The 24,391-nt window shown below is 37.2% G+C and overlaps 1 protein-coding gene and 1 long non-coding RNA gene across 2 annotated transcripts in view; both read left to right on the forward strand.

The window, feature by feature from the left end:
- LOC133528230 (uncharacterized) overlaps positions 1 to 24,391 on the forward strand; it is a 225,261-nt gene that overhangs the window by 16,650 nt on the left and 184,220 nt on the right. The gene's annotated exons all lie outside the window — the stretch shown is intronic.
- Positions 8,301 to 11,370, forward strand: LOC133528456 (activity-regulated cytoskeleton associated protein 2-like). Its single transcript, XM_061865851.1, has 2 exons — positions 8,301 to 9,478; positions 11,313 to 11,370. The coding sequence occupies exons 1-2, from the start codon at positions 8,739 to 8,741 to the stop codon at positions 11,368 to 11,370; spliced, it is 798 nt and encodes a 265-aa protein (XP_061721835.1). The 5' UTR covers positions 8,301 to 8,738.

A 24,391-nucleotide genomic window follows, 5' to 3' on the forward strand; every position in this document is an offset into this window, starting at 1 on the left:
TTAATAGAACATTATGATACAAGTGTGCTAAGTTGGTCATTACACACGAGATACATCGCGCACAATAAGAAAGCTGTGGGTATAGAAGAACATGCCAAATATTTGTCATTATTCCAGAAATACTCTCCTTTCGCTAATATCCCGTATCTGTAATGAAGTCCATAACTGCAGCTAGCGGTTATCGGCAGCAAATGAGTACATTTCCTGCGGCCGAGTTGATTTCCTTCCACCTGCCGGATATTGGCTGACCCGCGCCAGTAATCTGTCTGCGAGTGGCCGCTACATTATACGGTACATAATATCGGTCAGGATACCGATGTCACAGGAACTTATACTCGTAGTTTCAGTATATCTGTATCAGACATTTTATTCATAAACAATTAATTTAAAGGCCGCCAGCATCATTGATACTATGCCTAATGGGCCTCATATCTGTATTAGGCATTTTATTCATAAACAATTGATTTTAAGGAAATCATTGCTATATTTTAGCGAAACAATCTTTTCTTCTATTTGAGACTAGACGAATAATATTGAAGGCCCACCGAATGACAAAGTTAGTTACTCTTAGAAAAATAAATATTCTTGCAATCAAAATATAGTCCGTCTATGATAAGGTTGCACCGAATTGAAAAGAACAATGTGTGAGGGTGTCATTATAGACGTCATATTTTTATATAAATTTGACATAAATGATGACATATCAACATTTTTTCATTGAACATCTCGTGTAGATTTAGCTTAGTTCAATTCTACGTGCCAAATATTTGTCATTATTCCCGAAATAAGTACTCTCCTTTCGCTAACGGCCCGTATCTGTAATGAAGTCCATAACTGCAGCTAGCGGTTATCGGCAGCAAATGAGTACATTTCCTGCGGCCGAGTTGATTTCCTCCCACCTGCCGGATATTGGCTGACCCGCGCACTAATCAGTCTGCGAGTGGCCGCTACAATAATGTAATAAGTGTTAAGTTGTGTTAAGGTATCGATGTCTAGGCACCCTTAATAATAAATCATTTATTGCTATGTAACAAAGGCCCATAGGTATATCTTACATACTTACATACAATAATCAGAATCTTAAGGACTAAAAATCATTTTGGTCACACAAAATTATTTTCCGTCACCTGTTCATACACCAGAACAAGGTGATTATTATACAAATATTCCTAAAATAGGTTTATGTTTTACATAATACTATTTACCCTCTTTAAGTTCACATAGGCCACGAAGAGATTTTATTCATTTGCGTAAACTTGTTAGTACCTACAAACTACAATTAATGTAATGTTCCGTGTTAATTTTAGTTAGTACGAGTACGAGTATTATAATAATTATAATAATTTAGCCTATATACGTCCCACTGCTGGGCACAGGCCTCCTCTCATGCGCGAGAGGGCTCGGGCTATAGTCCCCACGCTAGCCCAATGCGGATTGGGAACTTCACATACACCTTTGAATTTCTTCGCAGATGTATGCAGGTTTCCTCACGATGTTTTCCTTCACCGAAAAGCTAGTGGTAAATATCAGATGATATTTCGTACATAAGTTCCGAAAAACTCATTGGTACGAGCCAGGATTTGAACCCGCGACCTCCGGATTGAAAGTCGAACGTCATATCCACTCGGCCACCACCGCTTTTTTTTTATTTATAAAGGTTCCCGGTTCGAGTACGAGTACCTATTAACTTGCTAAAAATGTAATGGCAGCTTATTGATATGTTTCGTATGTAATTATGTATGCTTGCTTCTTTGGCTTGACAGTATATTTACCCAAAATTGTTTTTTTCTTTGTTTAACTGTAATACCTTATTTTGTTCAAAATACATGAATTTGAATAGAATCAAGAATACTTAATTTAGCTAGTTGTACAGTTGTAGTAGGTATTTTTTTATTTTTAAAACTAATCGAACTATCCACATTTATTAAGAAATTCCTTTTTTCTTATAATGTTACATTAAAACCTTCAATAGCTTGCCAAATATGCCGTGGCGGCTCCAAATAAGCTTTTTCTCATTCAGTCCAATTAATTTTAGATATTACTACGCTCAAATAATCTTTTTTTGCTCTCAAAGGGTCTAGATTGGCCAATTAAAACTTTAAGCTTATTACTCGGCGCCCGGTTTTTGAATACGTTTAATTAATTTGCCCCTCGGTTTCCTTCCAGCTGTCAGGTTGGGAGTAATCAAAAATCGCTTTTAGAGAGATTATATTCATTTTGTTAATCGATTTAAAGATAACTTTATTAGATACTGGACGGGGCGAGGGATATTTTTCCTCTGGAATTTATTATGGCAGTTTATTTGCTAAACTATATTAAAAGATACGTTTTTTTCGGGATATTCGATATTCGGGAAATAACTCGCATGTTTATGCCGTTTTTTTGGGGTTTAACGTTATTTGATTAAGTGGCTCAAAATTCTTTTCCTTGTCTTGTTTCTAACTACTCTGTCACGCTTGTGTTGGGGCTTCTATGAAATAAATGAAAAGGTTTCTTATACTGTTGCATGTCTTTATATCTGTACATTATATTTTACATGAGAAAAATTAAAAATCACCTATACAAAAATCTATACTCCGTCACATTTTTGAGGACAAAAAACAAGACAACGAAAATATATTTTAACCCAAGTAATGAATATGTTCTGTACCCCTGGTGTCAATTTATTCGATGGCGAAACGTGACGTACGCGTTTGCATTAAGTCTTATTTTGTATGGGATTTAGAATCAGCGCGCCGAGGATGTTTTGGACACGCAAAATCTTAGGGGTACTGTACCAATTTTTGTTGTGTCGTTGTTGTTGTCGTGTTGTTGTTGCGTCGACTTTTATCGAATCAACTGCACTTTGTTTCTCAAATGTGCAAGTAGGTAAGTAATAGAGTACCTATAAATCTAGTAGTAGCACTAATAATTAATACGCATGTTGATTGTTGTATAGACTTTTACCTGATTATTGTTGATAAATGTGCATTAACCGAGACACCCACGTGTAACAGTTTTGAATGATTCATGGTTAGTTTCACTAGACTTATATTGACCGGGATATGGTCCGTGATTACCTTTCGTATTGTTTTCGAGCTCCCGATATTTCCAATCACGGTCCATATCCCGGTCAAACGAGGTACACCTATGTACGATGTACGTGTATTCTGTGTTACTGTTAATAGAGATTGCACCAAATAATCGAGCTTTTAACTAAAATTCATTACTGAATTCCAATAAACGCTCCATCAAACATCCAAGTTTGGTATAAAATATTCAAACCTAAAAGTGGATCCCGCAAGGTCTGCACAAATATTCCAATTCGGGTCATCACGGCGCATGATACATGGGAATTGCATCGTAATTGAAAAAAATATGTTATTGCTGTTTGACGCATTGCTCGCTCGCCTCCGCTGACGGAATTTATGAGTTTGCGGTTATCTGTTGCGATTTACCCGTGCTCCATAGGGTAGTCGAAAAGTCGAAATGTGTCTTCTCTGGCTTATAATGCAAGATGTCGAATGTCTATCTTCGTGGTTGCTCGTCGAGATTATATTTCCATTCACAAAAAATATGATATGTGTGTATTCTTATTTCACGTTTCGAAATACAGATAAGTATCTAGTTTTAATTTATTTTTGGATCTAGGTATGTGTTCCACGAAATGAATCCTTAAAAGGGGCACCTCAGAAGAAGGTTATTCAGTGGTTGGAGCTCACAACTGAACGTTTCGGGGTGAGAAAATCGCGGCAGATCGCAGTCGGGCCTTTGTCAGGAATAATCCGCGGCAATGGCTCGCTGTTGACTTTATAATTAACATAGTCTAGTAGCCTGTAGCAATAAGTTATTTGGGATAAGCTTATTCCAATTCCAATTCAATTTTTTTTTATTCAAGTAGGTCTCGCTGCAAGCACTTTTGAATAGTCGTACAAATATATCATCTTTAATTATTAGAGCAATTTATTTATTTACTTAACCTTTATTGCACAAAAAAACCTTATAGTACAAAAGGCGGACTTAGTGCCATGAGGCATTAAATCCGCCTTTCAGATGAGGCATGAGGCATTTATTGATGTCATTATTATAGATAACATACAGATCAAATTTAATAATAGGAATTTCATAACAAGATCGTCATTTTAAATAAAAGATACAAAAAATACTAGTCTAGCCACTCACTTGTTTCATATTTTTCAGTTACCTCTATTATTATAATAAAATAAGGGTGACAGCTGGTAACTACAGTTACCAAAAGCAATTGTGTGTGAAGTGAAGATCAATTTCATAATTACTTATTCATATTATTATGTTTATTAATAAATAATCATTACGAATCAGAATTAACCCCACGGTGTTTTATCATTCATGGAGTCTTGTGTGAGAATTTAAATTCTGAAACATATTTCAAAAATAATTATAACGAAAATGCCCAGGGCGAGGAGGCGCATGAAATGGCCAGCCTCTTAAATTCCTAACGCTGTTTGTATTAAATAAGATATTTTGGAGTCAAAATTCATCTCCTCTGGTGAAGTTGGGTATGAGGCTCCTAAGCACTGGCCAGCTACTGCTATACCCACCGAAGTACTAAAATGGTTTGCATTTTCTTTTTTTTCTGCACATACAGTAAGAGGGTGTCTTAACGGCACCGACGTCAATCGAATTGAGAAATCTGATTAGTTAAATGTTGTAATTATTCGTTGTTAATACTCTCACGCTGTATATCCAAAATTCACCTTTACTATTTAAGGATATCAGAATGTGAAATTGCGGGTTAACAAGAGTATCTACCTATAAACGCTTCCTCTGGATTCCTCCGATAATAGGTATTTGCACATGACAGGGCGGAGTGACGTGGCTGTTGGCAGCATTTCTCCACAGCGAGTAACGCAAACACAAACAAGCATACAAACAAAATATTTATTTGCAGAAAACAGTAGGTAAATTAGGTAGGTACATGTATTAGTGTAAATGTGTAAAATGGTAACACTTTTCCCATTTATTCCTTGCAAAAAGTATGTAAATGTTGCAAAAGAACAACATCACCAGACAGAAAATAATATAACTTCTAGCTTTTATTTTATGTGCTTAGTTCATTTATGCTATTTTCTGTCTACCTTGTCAACCAGCCTAAAAAGCGTACTTTGCTTTTTGAAAACAATGAGCAAAATTTAATTTTTGTTCACATGATTTTTTTATTATATTGCATAATTTATACAGACAATAACATAACATTAAAATTAGGTACTGATTAAAGTAAGGCCTTAGGCGTTCTCTACATTTGGCAAAACATATAACTACATTTAATAATAATTTTGAGAACGAAGTAATAATATACCCTATAAGCGAAAATAAGAAATCCTATACATATTGCACTGGGTGAGCGGATTGCCCTAGATTCCCCTAATAGTTTAAACATTTCTACTTAAGCTGCTTGTTAACCTTTAGAATTGTTTTAATTAAGTAAATAACAAGTAAGTCAAATCGAACTACTTGAAATAAAATTTTAATGTAAATATAAATGTTTTACTAGTATTACACTAAATAATTTACAAAGGTTTTAAGGTTTTAAAATTTATATGTATTAAATTATTTAAGAGCAAAGGTAAATAAGTACATAAAGCTTGCCTATATTTTACTTTCAGGGCGGAATGTCGAAGGAAATAAAAATGTTGTACGTAGTACATTGGCAAACAGGCAATCAGCGGCATTTGCTTCGCAAACACTCCAACTCAAGTGCTTGTCAAAGACTGCACCATTTTTTATTATAAAATATTTATGATAAAATCCTTTAACGCCTGATGAAAACCACACAAGTTGAGTTCGAAAATATTGGCGTCATTCGCAAACATGATGTAATCCTGAATTAGTTATTAATGGTTTCTATTATCATTTGTATTACCTTGGATTTCACGGGCCTATAAATCCCAGTCATTTGATAGGCTTGCGTGGGGATATTGACCCAACACTTAGAGGCCCCTTGGAGAGCTTTAATGTCATGTAGATAGAACCTGTTCACAGGAGCAAAAATAGAAACCCATGAACCGGTTGCAGCAGGCATTGGGACTATTGTAGAAGAAGTGAACAGCCTATGGATTGAAGTTAGGGTGGACAATGAGACTGGGCTAGGTATAAGTATATTATAATTATAAACTGATCGGCGATTGGCCCTAGTCACGCCTGATGGAAAGTGAAGACAGAGCCTAAGATGGAGCTCACCGGTTCAGTAATAACCTATTCACTCTTGCTTTAAAGAGACCGAGTCGGCATACTGTTTGTCATTGATGTGTTGTTTTGATTTATAGGTTTTTGTAAGAAAGAGGACTGTAGTGTCCCTAGGACACCCAGAAGTTTAGGATTAGAGTTACTACGGGACTTGGCTCCAACACCCACCACCACTTCTATCAACGCCCAATGAGTAGGTAACTGCCTACCCCCACCTGCATTAGGTGTGACGTATGCAAGCAAGGATGAAACATAGCAACTACAGGATAAGACATAGCAACTACCGGGATAAAACAAATTAACTCATTGGGGCTTGTTGAGATATATGAATTAGGGGGTAAAGCTTCTACGTTTGTAATTTAACTAGATAAAGGAGAAAAAAAGGGCAAACTATTACCCACAGATTGGTTCTCTAAGATACAGTCATTATTGTCTTGAGATAATGTTATCTAGCATCTCGGCAGCCCTCGTATTTCAAAATAATAAAACTTGGGACAAATTTAAAATTTTATAGAATTTATGGGTAACAACAATAACCTATCACTGCTGGGCAAAATGCCTTTGTAGTTTACCTTACTAAAAATAGTTAAGACTTGCATATGAACACATCTCACTCTAATGAACTAAAGTGTTTCACACCCACTATAAATAACCTTACTATCCTCGTGCCCATACCAATATGAAAAGCCGTAACTCTATTAAGAGCTATACTAAGATAAGCCTGTTTCAAATCTGTGTCCCGTAACCGGCACTCTAGGTTAAACTGTTATAACTCAATTAAAAGATTCATTTAAATAAGCCCTTCTTAAACTGGGCTCACACCTCCTCTTCAAAGTTAATTAGATAGTCAACTCCGCACCGTGACCGTGACCTAATTCTTCAGTGCATTGGTTGTTTTCACCCTTTCACACGTTAAGAAACCCCACCCTAGCGCCTTTTGAGCGTCGGCGTCTAGTCAGCGCTATGGAAAATGGTGTCACCACACAGTTGCGCCAAGCAACCATTAGTAATAACCGTAAGTAATTATATGGCTGTTGCGTCAAGCAGCAGCCATATAATTGACTAGACGCTGACGCTCGGGTGACGCTAGTGTGGGGTCTTTGTCTTATTTCTTGAAACTAAAAAAAAATATATGTAACTCACTTTCTTTTTAATTTATACCATAAACTGACATTGGGACTAAAGATAAAATGTATGGCTAAGTTTATGATATATTGGTAAGTGTATACAGTTAATAATAGCTTAGTGATTAAAAACTAACTTAAGTAACACAAAAAATAACTTTAAAAAAAACTACACGAACTAAGTAAATTAAATAATAATAATACCTATGTGATGACCCCATCGCCCGCTGGTTTTACCAGTGCAATCAGTCAACGCAGGGCAGCTTGTGGCGAGCTGTTGGGGAGTAGCGACCTCACGTACCCGAGTGCTCCTGGGGAGTTCTGTTAGCCGCAAGGAGGGTGGGTGGGACAGGATTCTTTGCCTCTGGCTTGCCTTAACCGGCCGCCCAGAGTGGAGTCGTTAGAGCTATAAGCTCCAGGGGTGGAAGTGAAAAATTGCATAAGACGCGAGTTGGCTGCTGCCTGCTCGCAGCCACTGGGTAGAAAGCGGCGTACACCTCTCGACACCCCTGAGCCGCTCACACCGGTGTTGCCCTTGAGCCATCCTAGATGTCGCTTTTTGTGGGGGCCCATCTTGTGGGGGCGAGTCACCGTCTGCCGGAAATAAAATTGAATACCATTTTATTAGGCAGGCGACCGGTTTTTTATCCCATAGCCCAGTATTTAGTCCATCGCTTTCACCCAATAGCCCAGTTCATTTTAGATTCCATCAACTCTCAAATAGTCCTTACACCCTGGCGGGTGCTGCCTCTGCGTGCGTCCCATGACACGGGCAAGGGCAACATCCGCTAGGTACACCCCTTACATTTCATTAAAGTGTCAAAAGGGGCTCTACGTGTTGGCTTCGGCTCCGCGCACGCCTCCCAAAGGTCCGGAACACCATTGTTCCGTGATGGGAAAGACATAATACCTATTACAAATTAAAAACATTAAATTTAAACCTAGAAACAAAATAAACTACTGTAGCACCTCCTTAACCTACAATTCCACACAGACGTGTAGACACACCGTCATCATACACACGTCTGTGAACCCCTTAATCTTCATACACTCACCATTCATCACATTCACTCTAAATCAATCACTCAATCACCTCGCGTGCGCCATATCAATAGTTCGTTTCCGGCATGCGTTTGAGATGCAACGTGCGCGCGACCTCATAGTTTTATTCAGTGAGTGTTATTTCCCCTTACGGCTGTTTCACGTAAAACACAGGACCCTTATTGACCGTCCCCGGTTATACGTGGCGCCCAGCGTTCGGATTGTGTTGTGAGATAGTGTAGTGAGTGGAAATCGCGTGCGAGATGCCACCCAAAAAAGACATGGCTGCCGCTGATCTTAATACCGAAAACGGTGCGAAGATTGACATCTTCGACGTCAGCTACACCGGAGCCATCTTTTAATTTGACGATGCCACAAGAATACCTAACTATGTTGTTGCAACAAATGCAACAATCACACAACGAATTGTGTGAGAAGTTAGTGACGGCGACTCAGGCTACAACGCATCAACGTGACAGACATTTTGCCGGTTGCAAACTCAGCTTTAGCGGAGCTAAAGAATCCGTTGAAGACGCCTTAGAGGTTTTTATCGATGGTATTCAGACATACAAAGATTGTGCTAATATATCCGATGAAAATGCATTACGGGGATTGTCATTTTTATTCACCGGTCTCGCGGCAACGTGGTGGAATGGTGTTCGTAAAAACGTCAAAACGTGGAACGAGGCCATTGCCGACCTACAACATGCATTTGGCAAACGGAAAGCACCTTTCCTCATATTTCGAGAGATATTTCGAGAAGAACAAAGTGACGAAAAGACAGAAATTTTTATATGTAAAACTCGTGCATTGATAGCTCAGCTGCCATATTCGTTAGAGGAAACCATTCAAATCGACATTGTCTATGGCTTGTTAAACCGGCGGATCCGGAAACGAGTCCCTCGCGAAAGCGTCACATCGTTCAACGATCTACTACGGAAAACTCGATCGGTCGAAGACTCATTGGTCGAAATGAACGAGACGAATGGAACGACGTCCGCGAATGTGCCAAACGTCAACGTCAACGCTGTCAATGGCCGATCTGTCACTCGACATGTAGGAAATAACGTTAACGACCGAAATCCCGAAAATAAGTCAACAAATACCACGTACAATAACAAAAACCAATTACATATAAAGAGCATAAGTACCTACCCCTACCATAAACTAGTCTCTGCTTGCGACTCCGTCCGCGTCGAAGACGTTCAAAACTTTCAACCGTATTTTCACCCCTTAGTGCTTGAATTTCAAATAATCCTTCCAAAGTCCTTTACAGCCTTATAATAAAATTTGTTACAAATTCGAGGTCCCTAATTTCAACGCTGTGCGTTGTCTACGGAACTTAGTTCTATCCATAGGTAGCTACATAAACAAAATATGTTTGAGAAAAACGATGTGTTCATTTACCCGAATCTATGATGATCCCTCTAAAATGAATAAGTCGTTTTAATTTTAAAGTACACTATACATTTTAATTATAGATTAACAATTTTGCTCAAATAGGTATGTACAAAAAGTCAATTTCTGTGTTGTAAAATGGACTAATGTCGTTTTTACTTGGGTTCTGCCAATATCTACTATCTTCCATATTTACACTACTGACCTTTAATTTAATCCGCTATACTCTATTGTACTTATCTTAATAATAAAAAAGTTATTTTCTGTCGTACAATTTGTTATAAGATAAACAATTTATTGTCTAAACCCTCTTCAAAACCAATCGAAAGCATACTTGTTAATTTGCAACGAAAAAATAACATTAATATATATTATCCGTTTTCCTGGTGCGTAATACCACAATATATTTATCTTTTTGTGTTTTTCTTGAGATCCCGGAAGATACCTATTCCCGGGCATATCGACAAGCGGCTTAGTTTAAATTGAAACAAATTGGCGGGAAGGAAAGTCTTACCTTTATACGAGTCACATTCGTTTGTGTTGAATACTTACTTTTTGTTAGTTTCTTGGGAGGATTTCCAGATATTGGTCAAGTAACATCTATAGGAATGGCAACTGACAATGGCATTCCCAACGATGGTTTCTACAACAAGATGGCGGGAAGTAGTTTTAATTAATTTGACGACCATTCAGGCCTAGTGGAGTGGGTAGTGACAATGCCTATGAAGCCGATGGTCCCGGGTTCAAATCCTGGTAAGGGCATTGATTCGTGTGATGAGCACGGATATTTGTTCCTGAGTCATGGGTGTTTTCTATGAATTTATGTGTTTATAAATATTTATATATTATATGTATATACCGTTGTCTAAGTACCCACAACACAAGCCTTATTGAGCTTACTGTGGGACTTTAGTCAATTTGTGTAATGATGTCCTATAATATTTATTTGTGTCAATGGATTAAGGTTTCGTCTTTGATTGCACTCACATATTCACTGAATACATTGCTTGTTTCGGGTCTCTATTGTTTCCCATAAACTTTTGAGTCATAAGGTATTGTTTGTCCGCATTTTCGTTAGTCTTATATAGCATACAATATAACATAGCAATTAAAGAAGCTCAAAGCCATGGTCGCTCTCACTGTGAAAAGAAAGAGCTATCTTAGCCTTTTATTACAAACTTTTTGACGTATGTCAACGGATAAATAGGTAAGTAGTGTGTCCCATCCCTACCAAGCAGGTACCACATCCCTACCCATATAGTAAGAAAATATTTTCATACGGAGATCCAGAAATAGGTAGAATAACTGAAAGAAGTTTGAAAAAACATATTCAGACTGAAAGCAACACATGTTTGAGGAGGTAGCCACTTAAATAAAAATAACTTAAGTCATTAAATGCATAAAATTCATACCGGTAATCTCGTGAAATATGTACACGCTCTCAACTGTAAGTTAATTTCTAATAATGAACACGAGTGTAGTCAGTGATCTAAATAACGCAGACACGAAGAGTTAATTAACATCGCAATTTAGATTCAATTCCAGTTGCAATCATAGTGATGTCCCAGGATTTGTTGATGACCGCGGCCGCCACTGCCGCTAGTGAGCCGACAAATGGTAAATGGCTGCCACACAAAGTATTTCACGGTACAAGGGACGTACTAGTGACGAGAACTAGAGCCCGATTCATATTTACAATACCATACAATAAAATAAAATACTCTCTTTTGCACACATTACAAAATAAATATACAGATTTAATAACTTGTAACGTTTTGAAATGGTTTTGAAACGACTTCGAATAAATCGAAATCGGGCTCCAGCTGTCTTAGCATATGCCGCTTCATTTAGGTATATGTTGTATGTTTCAAACCGAGAAACCTGAGTCATCCTTATATTTAAGTCAGAAACTTTTAAAGCGGTTTCTCTATTTGCCTTTGCATCTAGCTTAGAAGTAAGTAATGATGATTGTGGAAGCCTAATTAAACACGAGCAAATATATACACGTCCGTATTGTTTTAAAACGAAGTTTTAAACTACACTTCTCGGCAGATAACGCCAGCTGTTTGTAGTGTTGGTAAGGACTCGAGCCTAGAAGAGTTTGAATTGATTTATCGGAAACATAGTTATGTATTCTGAAGCATTATTTTATAAGACTTTAATAGCTTAATAGGCCTGACGCGAAATACTCATTTTGTATAATTTTATTTTGACTTTTGGAAAGCCTTCACACCTTCAAATCTTATTAGTATTAGCACAGTATTAGGTAGTATTTTCTCTGATATCGAGGACATTATTAAACATAGAGACCTTAAATCTCTGTTATATTGTAGTGTAATGTTTTCCACAGGTATTGGCTGTTGTATTTATAAATGTTGCTATGTATTTTTAATGTCACTATATAATGTCACTGTAATGTGTATGTGTATTGACTTGTGAAAAAGCCCCTGAGGCCAACTTACAGAATATTTTTGAATTTTGTATATTTCAATTTCTTCTTAGAATTGTCATCTGTAGAACTTGGCTGGTTTTTATTTTAATTTTACATGTAGCTCAGAAGGTTTGGGCTATCGTATTGGAGCCCCGCTGGCTCTTCATGTCCCTCCGTACGGTATACCTAATACGGTGCGGTGCGCACCATCATCTATCATCATTATCTAAAATTAGAATTTAGAATTTCTTTAGACCTCTAGCGCCAACTGTAGTATTTTTCTCGATTCTTACGTATTGTTGTGTATTCACTTTCCTGTTGGAACCCAAGTTTTTTTGTAGGGAAGGCTGAAAATCCTCTTTTATAGTCTTTTTCATGATGATTCTTTGCAGTTAATTTTAAACAGGTTGTCCTTAGATATTTTATGTTTTAGATAAATTACTATAGCAGAAATAAGTTAAAAATTACATTAACCCGCCGCCTAAAAACCGCTCCCATACAATCGAAGTTATACTCTTAATTACATGAAACTTGACATTTACATAACATATATCTGGTACTAGTTGTTTTGGCTTAATCTATTGGCTTTTTATACCTCCTTGCGCATAGTAATAAACAAAGAAAAATCAATTAACTTACAATTCAAGACTGAAGTACTCGTATTTTAAACGTAGTTTCGTAAAAACTAGTCGAGTTCTTTTAATTTAGACTTTTAAGTCTCAAGCTCTATCAGCTCCTTCGATGTACTCTTGGTTTACGAGTACGCAGCTCCGTAGCGCTTTTACGGAGCCCCGCGACGGGCAGTGGCGCCCACATAAATTCCCATTTATCGCTTTACCTGCCGAACTTTCTGGACGCCTCACTCACTCCCCCAAGGAAACCCTATTTTATATAACTTCTTTATTCCGTTCAATGGATTTGGGGTTTCCGCGCACCGGCGAAAGTTAATTATACATGAACACAGATGTTTATTTTTGCGGAAATAAGTATGAATTTGTGTGTGTTTCTTTGTTAAATTGCTGGGAAATTATTGCCGTTTCATGTAAGACGCGATTCCTTGAATGGTGGCGCCATGAAATTGTGTACCTACCCTACATCCCGCATGGTAACAAAGAAATATTAGATTTTCATTGTTAAGCAGGGAATATAAAAACTTTATTAAAAACAGAAGACGAGAAAATAACAGCCAACCTCAACATGTCTAGATTGAATAAACTAACATGAATTTTAATGTTATTCACGAACATGAAGAAACTCTCATCTTAGTTTTAATAAGACGCTCAAATGTTGAATGAAGCCATGTAAATATCTACTGAAAAAACAGTGTAGCGATATGTATAATACGAAAGTAAAAAACTCAACGACGGCGAATACTTGTATTTATTTTATGTAAATGTCTGTTTTATGAAAATTAACCGGAGTGTTTTGGTAGTGTATTCCGTCCTAGAGCGGCTTTCGGAAAAATCTTTTATTAATTTGATAATTACTCTCAGTGCATTTTGCTCGGCTGTATTTATAACGTGTGCGATATATTATTCATATAAATATTTAAAACTAGCTTCTTCCCGCAACTTCGTCTACGTGGAACGATTATGATGATGATTGATAAAAACTTATGTCCCTTGGGACTCAAACTATCTCCATAGGCATCAAATTTTATCGAACGTGCCTAAGCCTGAAGAGGTAACAGACAGACAGACAGATACAGGTTCTAGTGAAAAGGGAGACAGGTACAAGTCTTGCGCATCGCAGGATAAGAATATGAATTAAGGCTAAGTGTATGCTGAAACGCAGGCGATGCAGTTTCACGCAACGCAGGGCAGATCATTTTGTAAAGTATGGAACATCCTTTAGATACACACGGTGCGACGCAAGGACGATTATATTAGTGGGGAATAGAGATCAATAGCAGACTTGTATAGTCCGAATGCCGCTCCTATTCTGTTTATTTATCTTGAGACAGGTAGGTAGGTAACTTTGCTTACTCCAGTAAAGCGTAGTGATACAGAAAGCAGCCTTTGGCTAGGGTGGTTCTATTTCGGTAGAATAATAGCGAACTAGGACAAAGCTAGAAATATCTAGAACAGTCCTGAAATTTGTCTTAGTTCGATTATGCTATTCTGGCGTTTCCAATGTATAGTACTCGTACATATCTATACACAGTAGACATGTGTCGTTCACGAGTGAGTGATTTCAATTAACTATTTATCTTTTGATTGTACTCACTTACTCTTCAGCTCGCTCAGTAACTCATCTATCTCAGTGTTACTTGCTCGCTCTTTCCCACTCATGATTCGAATGAGCTGGCCGAGCCAAACGAGTGAGATGATGCAAATTGTGCGAAGCGACAGTTTCGGAATGGTTCGGAAGAATACGGAGGGTCTCGGGAAAACATGGCGGGATCGTTTTATTTATACTACGTCGGTGGCAAACAAGCATACGGCCTGCCTGATGGTAAGCAGTCTTCGTAGCCTATGTACACCTGCAACTCCAGAGGAGTTACATGCGCGTTGCCGACCCAAACCCCACCCCCCTCGTTGAGCTCTGGCAACCTTACTCACCGGCAGGAACACAACACTATGAGTAGGGTCAAGTGTTATTTGGCTGCGGTTTTCTGTAAGGTGGAGGTACTTCCCCAGTATCGCGTGATTCGCCATCTTGGTCGCACTTATGGCAGTGTGTATCTGATTGATTGTCATATCTCTCTACCCACTCGTGAACAATATAGTCTACAGATCCACTGAGCGAAATGAGTGATATATATCTCCGCGGGCGAAATCAATCTTTTCAACTCAGTGAAGCGTTTTGCGCATCTCTAATACGTACACAGGTCGATCTAGTCATTATGCAAAACGGGGCTTGTAATACTTGAAGGCAGGTAGGTAGGTATAGAATTATTAGATGCATACGCAGAATTATTTATAGTGAGTGAGTGGTTTTAATGTAGTATCAATGCATGTGAAAATAGATTCACATTATAAGGGATTTCTTGCAAAATTAGTTTACGGTCGCTACTCGTTTAATACTAACTTTTGAAAATATTATTCTAATGCTGGGAAGCCGATTTTTGGTCTGATGATATTCCATGACGTGGCTTAAAAAAATTCAGTATCACTGAAAGAAAATGCTTGCATAACAGTAACAAAATTATGTTACTACTTACACAAAAATAACCGGTCGGTACCGGTCAGTGATTGATTGATTGGATTGGTTATTGACGACCGATCTGGCCTAGTGGGTAGCGGGTAGTGACCCTGCCTATGAAGCCGATGGTCCCGGGTTCGAATCCGGGTTTATTTGTGCGATGAACACAGATATTTGTTCCTGAGTCATGAATGTTTTCTATGTATATATATATAAGTGTGTATTTATTTGTATACGTAGGGCATCTATATTGTCGCCTGGTACCCGTAGTGCAAGCTTTGCTTAGTTTGGGGGATTTGGGGCTAGGTTGATTTGTGTAAGATTGTCGCCAATTATTTATTTATTTATTTAAAATTAGGACTTGCGAACTATGTATTACACTGTCCAAAAGGTTGGTTTGTAACAACAAAATCGGTTGAAGGATATTTTTCATTTTTTTTTTAATACTTCAGTTTTATTAGTAATTAATTATTGAGTTTGGCTATTTTTTTCAGTGGTTTTACCCAATGCCCAATTCTTACCATTTTTGGAAACAACTTAAATAGTACCATTCGTAAGCGATACTATACCTTTTACGTTACAATTCAAAAGGACAGTATTTTCAATCAAAACAAGCGCTGTAAAAAAGGATCCAGTGTTATTTAAGCGGAAACACAGTTAAACAACAAAGCAGTACCCCAACAAGGTTCCGACACTTAATAAAGGAAATTGAACGTCCCCCCTGATAGGTTTTTCATGTAATATATACAAATGCATAATTCAGAGATAAATGTAAATGTTTGGTACGCCGTGATTCGCGCGAAGCCGATCCACCGTAACACGAGACGTTGTTTTATGTATGAGGCCTTTTCAATTCATTTGGGCAATACTCCTGTACCTTTGTCCTTTCCGGGTCAGTTATTTATTGCCAGTCATTTACACTAAATCTGCTGAAAGTATACAGATGAAGCGTTAGCCGTTTTCAATTGACTTCGTAATATGTTAATGTGACCGTTACTTGCGGCCCGATTCGAAGAATTATTAAGACACGCTTAAGATCTTTAAAAGATCGATAACTAAACGGCATATCAAAATTGACGTTTATTTCGATTCCGCTGTGATCCCAATAAGATCTATCTACGATATTTCTAACGTCAAAGTGACATCGGTTGCCCGAATCGAGTTGCTTCTGTCAACTATACGACTTACAAACGATATCTAATTGAGAACTTGTCTAAACCAGAGCTTATCGTTATCGTATCTCATTCTTCGAATCGGGTGGTTGGTAAATTAGTTGTGAGATTAAAGGTGGGAATGTCAACACACTTAAATATGGAACAGGCCACCTGGGAAAATACCATGATCAAGTAGAAGGCCACAGCCATAAGCCCAAAAATGTAAACAAAATAAATGACGTAAAATGTGCTCCTAAAGTCGAAATTTAAAATGATTAAGTTTTTTCACCACACCAACTGGTAAAGGCCCTCTTCATAGTTCAAAAACGAATGAAAAAGTTGGATTATATCCACATGTGGGGCAAAGTAATCAGATGCAAATTTTGAACCTTGAGACAAAAGTTTTTGGCCTTTGCATGGAGAGTTGGCCGATTTGGATGACCATAGAAAAAAATAAATTTGCGAGTCAACAAAAGTTTTATTCTACTTTGTTCTAATCATAACACGATAGCATATATGCCCTTACTCGTATATGTATCCCCAATATTTTTGTTATTGTTACACCTTGTACATACTTAGTTGGGTCATAAGTTCTGTCAAAAAGGTTTTGACAAAAAAAAAACTATAGGTTAAGATCCCTTATTATTCATATATACCTATGGGTTGAAAGCTTATTTAATGCTGAATTACTTACGTTTATATAAATTTAATTTGCTGTCTGAGTTTTGCACAATTCTATGTAATATTCAGAATTTTTTTGTAAACAAACATGCAAAAATGACGCGACCTGTACGAGGTGATATTGATCCCTAGTTATTTATTTTTCTTGTTTACGTGGTCGAATCTTACATAAAATTAAAGCTGGTTCTTTTATCTTTCTTAAAATATATAATTCATGTGTATTGGTATTGCCAACCTGCAACTGTACGTGTTTTACCAAACGTACTCGTAGGATGGCAGTCAAAAATTTGCGTATCACTGAAAAATACCCTAAGTTTGAAGGGTATTTGCTGAAATACAGACTTGTCGGAAAACTAATTGCAGGTGATAAAATAACGTTCTAATAAAGTAGGTTCATACTTATAATAAACGATTGCACCTATTTTATTAATGTGACACTGATTGTTATTCCCTTTGGTAAAGTTTAATTTTTCAAAATCCAGCCGCGTATTTGCGTCTAACGTTAATCCAAAAGTAAACAAGTAGTAAATTGAGACGCGATCTAAATTTTAAACTAATTACATTACGTTTTGATCCGCATAAAACAAGCTTTCAATTCAAGGCAAAATTTTTTTTATTAAAAGCTTTGTATTACATTTTATCAGCCAAAACCTTTGTAACAGAACTTAAGACCCAACTAAGTATAATAAGATTTATTCCTTTACTCGTACCTCCCATAAAACTTATTTTTAATAAGTAGGGTCATGTCTGAGCACTCTAAGCTTATTTCTCAATGCCAAATTGCCCATAACTTCAAAAAAAAAAAATCCGGAATATATACATTTAGTGCTTAAAACAAGTCTGGATTCGAATCCACGGTCTCCGGTATAAAAGTCAAAGGCATTACCGCTGGCTACCAGCGCACTTTATTCCCCTACTCATACAATAATCTTCACAAAAACACCTCAAACGTAATGTTCAGCGTAAAACTTGTGTAGATCTATTACCGATAAAACTACACTTGTATGATCGCTGCGGGCAGGTAGCGGCGTCAACAGAACTTTCAACGTAAACAAACCAATAACTGTCGTCTCCGGAACAATTCTGGGGAGGCAATTTATTTATATTTCATTTGATATTACCGATGTGCGCCCTACCTTATGTATACAGGGTGCTGGGATTTTTAAAATAAATATTTAGTTTTATTCCGGAAAGCTTTATATAGTTCGGTAATTTTACATTGCTGCCATAAGATTAAAAAAACAAATAAAAAGCCACTAATGAAGTTAAAACTGTTTTAAATGGAAACAGTTATAAAGTAATTTATTATTAAGTTTGCTTCCACAGGTTTTAGTTTTCAATGAAAGCCCTAATCTTTTCGCGATAACGTGAGGAAATTCTGTAGAGCTTGAGAAAAGATTTTCAAGAAGCTCCTCTCTCGTTATAATTTCATTTTAGTTATTTATTGTATATTTTTAGTTAGTTTGTATCTTTAAACATATTTTATTGAATATTAACTTGTTATCTACTGTAAAATTGTGTAAGATAAGTCGCAGTTTTGATCAACTATTGCTTATTCTGTCCCGCTCCCGCCACCCAGTGGCCAAGACTTTGTTAGAAAAACTGTTATAACACAATGTACTTACCTACTTTCATCCTTGGTAGATGACCCATCATGGAAAGGGCTTCTAACTACCAGTGTACCACAGATATGCATGTTTAATTAATGAAAATGCCAACAAAACAGGGTTTTTTGAATCTCCCAAGAGAACGAACCATGGCAACTAGTAAAATAGTAGTAGTATTAGTAGATTGAGAAAGTTGATTCGCTCATGTAGTAATTAAAATATTCGGAACTTTATTAGTTGGTACTTATTATTAGGACTCCGCTAGTCGTATGTACTATACTTATATCGTTCGTTCAATCTTTAACGGGCATTATTGTTGATATAGCAAAAAATCTTTTAGAGAATCTTTTTAGCTGAATCGTAACTATGCAAAAAATATATTATATACTTAATACAAATGACTAAACAATAATCTGGCACCAAATACAGTCAATTATAATAGTTTTTTTTTATACATTTTAATTAGCAGAAACAATTTTTAATTCGGTACTTCTCGTATGATAATAATATTAAAGATTAAAACCTGAAAAGGCAATAAAGGCACCGGTTTATTCCGTAGTACCATATTCACCCTGTACATTCCCCATGAGGAAACTTTACTTTGCAACTGTTTGTTCCCGAATTGAACTAATCCATTACGGTAATCCTGACGGGTGCGTCAGGTTAGTTCAAAACATGATGTTTAAATTACGTTTCTAAAAAAAGTATAGAGATGACAACTAAGTCCGTAATGGATGGTCTTTTGAACTTTCAATAGGAGTAGCAGAGACAGCGCTATTTTCGTTTGTCCTACTCATAGCGTCACTCTTCACTTTTGTCTACTTCTAAAATGCCCTAAGTGCCACGTCTAGACGGTAGACGTCTAGTTGTTGCCCCACCAAGTTGGTGGGCAACAATGAACCCGACTAAATTACGTAGATTGTTTTTGGGATGTTTGCAATGTTCAAAACGTGTTTTTAATTTCGTAGCATTGCATATGTTTTGTCCCTCACGGGCGCACTCTACAGTTAGGTACTTGCTTTTAGGTTTGTTTGAACAAAGTTGTGGGTTTAACATGACTTACATTAAACGCGTTTAATAATGGTTGACGTTGTCGTAAGCTACATACCGCCTTTGAGTTGTCAAGATTGTGTATATCAGTAAATAGTTGATACAATGGTTTTTCTTTTAGATAGCGACGGAAATAAGGTTTACCGTTTTTACGTTTAACTTTCTCGAAGGACAATTTTTCTTCATTAAGGTACTGTCGTAGCGATCCTATTGTATAACAGTCGTCTCTATTAATGTCTCTATTCGTTTTTTAACATTTGTATTAATATTACTAGATAAGAGCCCTATAAAACATGTCTCCATTATCTGCTTCATTAACTACTTGGGCCTCTAATTGCACCGTTATATATACGTACAATAATTATTAAAAAATATTGTTCTAATAGTGGTAAGTATACAGAGAATACTTCTTAAGCAATATTCACTGTTACAATAGGAATACGATGCAATTAGTAGGTAATAATTTGTTTGTATTGATCTACACTAGTTGGTCGCCAGGAACAAACGTTTACAACCTGAATTAAGACGCCGATAGGACACCATAATACACGAACACGAACAGTAGGTACTTCAAATAACTTGGGGTGCTTCGTAACTTATGATCTAGTGGCTCTGTGAGTTGTAGACCTCGCGTTCAACTTAGAAAATGTGAAAGTGATAAATACTTATGTAGTTCGTTGAGTCGTTATCACAGTGAACTCACAATGGTCTTATTAAGCGCCATAGATGCTATTGGCGCTTACGCAGCGGCTTACGTGAGCGAATAACTCGCGGCCCACCGGCATTCGCAATCAAAATGAGATCGCCCACGTAGGACACTTCCATAGGTATCAAAGGATTGAATTCACCCGCGCCGCGCCGCTTCGCGTTCGAGAGTTATTCGCTCACGTAAGCCGCTGCGTTAAGCCCTCTACGCTAATTTCCGCATTTCAAAAAATATCCAAAAATAGATAGACAAAAAATTCTATTTGATTATAGAATCTGGTCACAGAATTTTACGAGAATCGGTTTAGAATTGCGACCTGTAGAGGAGAACATCCGGACATACGAAAGAAAAATGCCCGAGTTCAAACGGAGACCTTCGCTAACGCTTCGGTCAATAAGTTTTTTTACAAGTTTCATGTTTGTCAGTCTTTGCTTACATTCAGGTGTTTTTTTACTATGGCGTCAACCCCGAAATGATGAAAAAATATTTTATATATAAATATGAGGGCCTCCTAGCCTAGTCGGTAGTGAGGTGATCCTGCCTACGAAGCAAGAGGTCCCGGGTTCGAATGCTGGTAAGGGCATTTATTTGTGTGTTTATCACAAATAAGTATTTATATACAACTATAGATCCTAAAGCGGTGGTGGCCGAGTGGATATGACGTTCGACTTTCAATCCAGAGGTCACGGGTTCAAATCCTGGCTCGTACTAATGAGTTTTTCGGAACTTATGTACGAAAGTACCATTAGCTTTTCGGTGAAGGAAAACATCGCGAGGAAACATAACAAAACGATCATAGAAATAAATATCTAACATCAGGCAGTACGGGAAATCCGTCTGTATCTAAAACGTTCAGTGTGTCGTTGTGAGTTTCTGTAGGCCTAGCACATGATTGGCGCGACAGTATCTTGCGGCGACATAGACTACTCGTCTTTTTCTAACCATGTCTATTAAAGAGAGATGGGTAGTCTATCTCGCAGCGAGATACTGTCGCACCAATCATGTGCTAGGCCTACAGAAACTCACAACGACACACTGAACTTTTTAGATACAGACGGAGAGCCGGACGGCTGGTCGAAGCGACGCAGTTGCGTATGTCGCGTTACGTCTTCGTCACGACATACTGTCCCCCACTACCCCAATATCCTCGAATCATGTACGGGTCTCTATTGTTTCCCATAAAGTTTTATGTCATAATGTATTGTATGTCCGCATTTTCGTTAATCATAATTTGGTTTTTCTCAGAAACGCGTAACTTTTCAGGATTGCCATATAACAAACCTAATCTAACCTATCTATAGGATAACCTAAGGAAATTCCTGATAAGTTAACGGTTTAAGAGTTATGACTAAAGATAATATGACTATCATTACATTATGACTTTCGATAATTATGCGAAAGAAAGGGATCCGATCATGTACATGTAGGTTACGCTCTTAGAATTATAAGCAATAGCACGTTAAATTTCGAATTTTTTATTTCAACATCCAAGAAAAGTCGAATTCTCAAAATAAGCAACGCTAAATCACGAACACAGTGATTTAATTTAAATATGCTACGTCAGCGTTCTACACTACACTGGCAAAATGTCTAAGGTTGAGAGTGAACTTTAATATCTCACTTAAGAATGTGAGGTCTCCGAACTTGTCATGGCTACACGAATGTCGGCCCTGCTGGAACTGTTAAATAAATTTTAATGACTTGCATTAAAGAGTGGATTGGGGAGGAATGTTAGGAGTATTTCTGCAAAATCTTGTTAGGAAATCTGCATAAAAACAAATATCTCAAAGTTTTGACAAAATTAGGTAGCAAAAGCAGTGGGGCAAATAGTCCCTTAAAGGGTGTAGCAGGATAGCCTAGGAAAAATTGCCCCCAGCGATTTTGGGCCGAAACTGTAATCAAACGATGCCTTTTAGGGAGGTTATACTCTGCACAAAGTTTCATCCCTCTGTTACCCCCTGGGGGTGAAAAACACCCGATTAACCCCAAAACTGTTTTAATTATTTTTTCCTAAACTATGAAAGTGACGAATTTGAAATTTTGTACAAATATTAATAAGACTAAAAGCTATGTGCTAAAAAAATATTAACCCCCTAACCATTTAAATTCTTGTAAAAAAAACAAAAATAAAAAAAGAATCACCCTGTATATCAAGTTTGGCTCATGGTACACACACCATTTTTTTTTTCAAAGATGAACCAGTTTATATTCTACATTATACAAAAGTTTCATGGACCTACTCCAGAAGGAACATTGCGAAATTAAAATAAACGTACTATTTCGTAGCCACTAATCATTATACTCATATCATGCTTAATACGCAACGTCTCGGACCCGAAAACAAAATAATTAAAAAAAACCGGCCAAGAGCATGTCGGGCCACGCTCAGTGTAGGGTTCCGTAGTTACTCTTCCGTCACAATAAGCTAAACTGGAGCTTAAAGTATAGTAAATTGCTAACTAAGGAATGAAACGGTACCTTCCACGCGAGTTAAACAAATAGGCAAATTTGCACAATCAGTACCTAATTAAAGTCTTTTTACTATGAAGGGGAAACTTTTTGCGATAACTCAAAAACGGCTAAACTGATCATGTCCGCTATAGTTTTCATTTAATGTCTTTCTTAAGCTCTACTTCCACGATTTTTTTCATATTTTTTGGACCTATGGTTCAAAAGTTAGCGGGGGGGACACATTTTTTTTTCTTTCGGAGCGATTATCTCCGAATATATTCACTTTATCAAAAAATGTTTGTTGAAGACCCCTATTAGTTTTGAAATACCTTTCCAACGATACCCAACACTGTAGGATTGAAGCAAAAAAAAAATCACCCCCACTTTACGTGTAGGGGTGAATTTTTGGGGTACCCTCAAAAAAATTAAATTTTTAGATTTTATTGTACGACTTTGTCGGCTTTATCGATTTATATATCCATGCCGAATTTCAGCTTTCTAGCACTAACGACCACGGAGCAAAGCCTCGGGCAGACAGACAGACAGACAGACAGACGGACATGGCGAAACTATAAGGGTTCCTAGTTGACTACGGAACCCTAAAAATGTTTTTATAAATACAAATGAGTTTGATTCATACTTCTTTATCCCCACCTTTTTCAAATCGGGCACGAGCAGCGGTCCGATCGCAAGCCCTTGTTTATTAATAATGCAAGGCTCTTAGTGGGAGTTCAATGAATAGCGATACGCACCAAAGAGCCAATACATATTAATTTCGCAATGTTCCTTCTGGAGTAGGTCCATGAAACTTTTGTATAATGTAGAATATAAACTGGTTCATTTTTGGAAAAAAAAATGGTGTGTGTACCATGAGCCAAACTTGATATACAGGGTGATTCTTTTTTTATTTTTGTTTTTTTTTACAAGAATTTAAATGGTTAGGGGGTTAATATTTTTTTAGCACATAGCTTTTAGTCTTATTAATATTTGTACAAAATTTCAAATTCGTCACTTTAATAGTTTAGGAAAAAATAATTAAAACAGTTTTGGGGTTAATCGGGTGTTTTTCACCCCCAGGTGGTAACAGAGGGATGAAACTTTGTGCAGAGTATAACCTCCCCAAAAGGCATCGTTTGATTACAGTTTCGGCCCAAAATCGCTGGGGGCAATTTTTCCTAGGCTATCCTGCTACACCCTTTGGTGCAGGCATATTGGGCATACAACACTCAAATTCTTCTAAAGTTTACGCAGTTCATAGTATGTAGTTGAATCTCAAGACACAGACCAGGTGGACAAATGATTAATAACAATCAATGGAAGTAAATCAATACGCTCCTAATATAGACTATACATTGATAACATTTCACAGTCATGAGCGAACGAAGAGAGATAAATATTGT

The sequence above is a fragment of the Cydia pomonella genome, chromosome 19 (assembly GCF_033807575.1).
Source record: "Cydia pomonella isolate Wapato2018A chromosome 19, ilCydPomo1, whole genome shotgun sequence".
In the NCBI taxonomy this organism is placed as follows: Eukaryota; Metazoa; Arthropoda; class Insecta; order Lepidoptera; family Tortricidae; genus Cydia; species Cydia pomonella.

Bases quoted from the DNA above. Each gene is read 5' to 3' on its own strand.
- LOC133528456 (XM_061865851.1), top strand. From the start codon at position 8,739: ATGCCACAAGAATACCTAACTATGTTGTTGCAACAAATGCAACAATCA. The intron at 9,479-11,312 runs GTACAATAACAA...ATTCAATTCCAG, and splicing joins AATAAGTCAACAAATACCAC to TTGCAATCATAGTGATGTCC.